The sequence below is a fragment of the Lipotes vexillifer genome, unplaced genomic scaffold (assembly GCF_000442215.2).
Source record: "Lipotes vexillifer unplaced genomic scaffold, Lipotes_vexillifer_v1.1 scaffold39, whole genome shotgun sequence".
NCBI classification, from domain to species: domain Eukaryota; kingdom Metazoa; phylum Chordata; class Mammalia; order Artiodactyla; family Lipotidae; genus Lipotes; species Lipotes vexillifer.
Window position 1 is genome coordinate 1,440,905 of NW_006787038.1, and position 1,973 is coordinate 1,442,877.

The 1,973-nt window shown below is 58.1% G+C and overlaps 1 protein-coding gene across 1 annotated transcript in view; it reads right to left on the bottom strand.

Moving 5' to 3' along the window:
- LTBP2 (latent transforming growth factor beta binding protein 2) overlaps positions 1-1,973 on the bottom strand; it is a 99,941-nt gene that overhangs the window by 2,638 nt on the left and 95,330 nt on the right. Inside the window, exons 31-34 of the mRNA XM_007459734.1 lie at positions 1,502-1,693; positions 1,290-1,373; positions 453-581; positions 38-175 (exon numbers count right to left, since the gene is read on the bottom strand). Of these exons, the coding sequence (XP_007459796.1) occupies positions 38-175; positions 453-581; positions 1,290-1,373; positions 1,502-1,693 (543 nt within the window). The remainder of the gene's footprint in view (positions 1-37; positions 176-452; positions 582-1,289; positions 1,374-1,501; positions 1,694-1,973) is intronic.

A 1,973-nucleotide genomic window follows, 5' to 3' on the forward strand; every position in this document is an offset into this window, starting at 1 on the left:
CCCCCCCCCCCCCATGGCCCCCCCCCCCCCCACTGACCCGCACCGCTGGTGCTGTTCACGCAGCGCTGCTGGCTGAGGTCCAGGGTGAGGGGCGGGCTGCAGAAGCAGTGGAAAGAGCCTTCCGTGTTCATACACCCGCCATTCTCACAGGCCATGTCCTGGCACTCATTGTGATCTGGGAGGCAGGGAGATGGGAGGAAGGTCGGGGGCAGTGCCAACGCGGCCTGCCCACAGGCCACCTTCAGGGAAGGGGGTTTTCTTGTAACTGTGTCCCCTCCTCACCCCCTTCCCAGGGATGCCTTTCCGGTAGGTTCCCTCACCTCAGACCTGCCCGCTGTAGTGGGTGTCTTCCCCGGGAAGGGGAACTCCCAGCAAGAATTGGGCTGGCTGGCAGGGGTGGGTGAGCACTCAGCTCTGGGCCCCAGGGTGGGGAGGGGTGCCAGGTGTCTCACCCTCACACTTCCTGCGGGCAGCGTCGTAGTGGTAGCCAGGATCACACAGGCAGATGTAGCCAGGCACCGTGTTGAGGCACCGGCCGTTCTGGCAGAGACCGGGCCCAAACATCACACACTCATCGGCATCTGTGGGAGGGCAGAGCTGAGGCAAGGGGAAGGCGAGAAGCAGGATGGGGCAGTTCTTAGGACTAGGGGTTCCAAAGCCAGACTGGCTGGGGTCGAATCCCGGTCTTGCCACTTGCTAGGTGGGTGACTTCGGGCAAATTGCTTAAGTTCTCCTTGCCTCAGTTTCCTACCTAGAAAATATGGATACCACTACTTAACCTCTTAGGGTTATTATGAGGATTAAAAGGTTAATACATGTAAGGTGCTTAAAGCGGTGCTTGGCACATAGCAAGCATTCGAGGGGAACCACTTCCAATTCTGTTATTTCCTTTTCCAGTTGCAGGTGTGAGCGCATACCTGAACCACCCTTTCTGAGTGTGAGTTCCCCAAAGTTTCAGGCTTCGTAAGTGGGGCCAGGGAGACCAGCAGCTGCCTCTGGCCTGTGTCCCTGTGCCCTGTGACTGGGTTAGTCAAGGCATCATAGTTTGTTCCTTGGAGGGTTCAGCCTCGAGTGAGCAGAGAAACCAAAGTGGGGCTGTATAGACACTTCAGGAGGAGCTCAGGTCAGAACTTCCAGCTAAAAATCTGCAGCCCTGGGACAGGAACGTTGGTTGGAAGCACCCTGAGAGGCAGGGACTGCGTGCAGAGCTTCCCTGGGGGCCTCCTGGAGGACCAGGCCGGGCCTAGTCAGGTGAGTGGCGTTTGGGAAGGAGGGTCTGTGGAGGTTACCTGTGTATGTGGTCTGTCCAAACATCCAGGCTCCTTCCACAGGGATGTAGCCTTTCCCACTAGGGCAGATCTCGCTGAATTCGACTGTGCAGGGAGGCATCCAAGCTCAGAGGGAGAAGGGTTCTGCCACCCCCCACTTCCTCTCCCCCCTTCTTTCAGTGTCACCCTGCAGAGCTGACCCTGAGAGGATTTGGGACCCTTGGGGGCCTTACCTGAGTCCTCGGCTGGGCACAGCTCACAGGCATCTCCCCAGCCGGTGCCCTGGGTGCAGCAGCACTCGGCCTGCGTGGCGTTCCGGCCCAGAAGACTGGAGCAGGGTGCCTGGCCCTTTTGCCCAGAGTAGCATCCCATGCGGATGGGGCCTGGGGGGTGTTCCCCTGGCAGGGCCTCAGGGATCCTGTGACCTATTTGCGATAGAAGCCCCTTATTATTGTCTGTTCATGGCCCCCTGGGGCACCCTAGCCTTTGAATTTATTTTAAAAGTTAACCATTTATATAGCGCTTTACAGTGTGTGAAATGCTTCCATTGTCTCGCCTGATGCTCTTCACACCTGTACGGAGAGCTTACCCTAGGCCCTCTGTCATAGAAGAGGCAGCCGAGGCTTCGAGAAGCTAGGTGACTTGCCAAAGCCACCTAGTGGCTTAGCAGAGAGTTGACCCCCGTTCCTCTAGTGCCAAAACCCC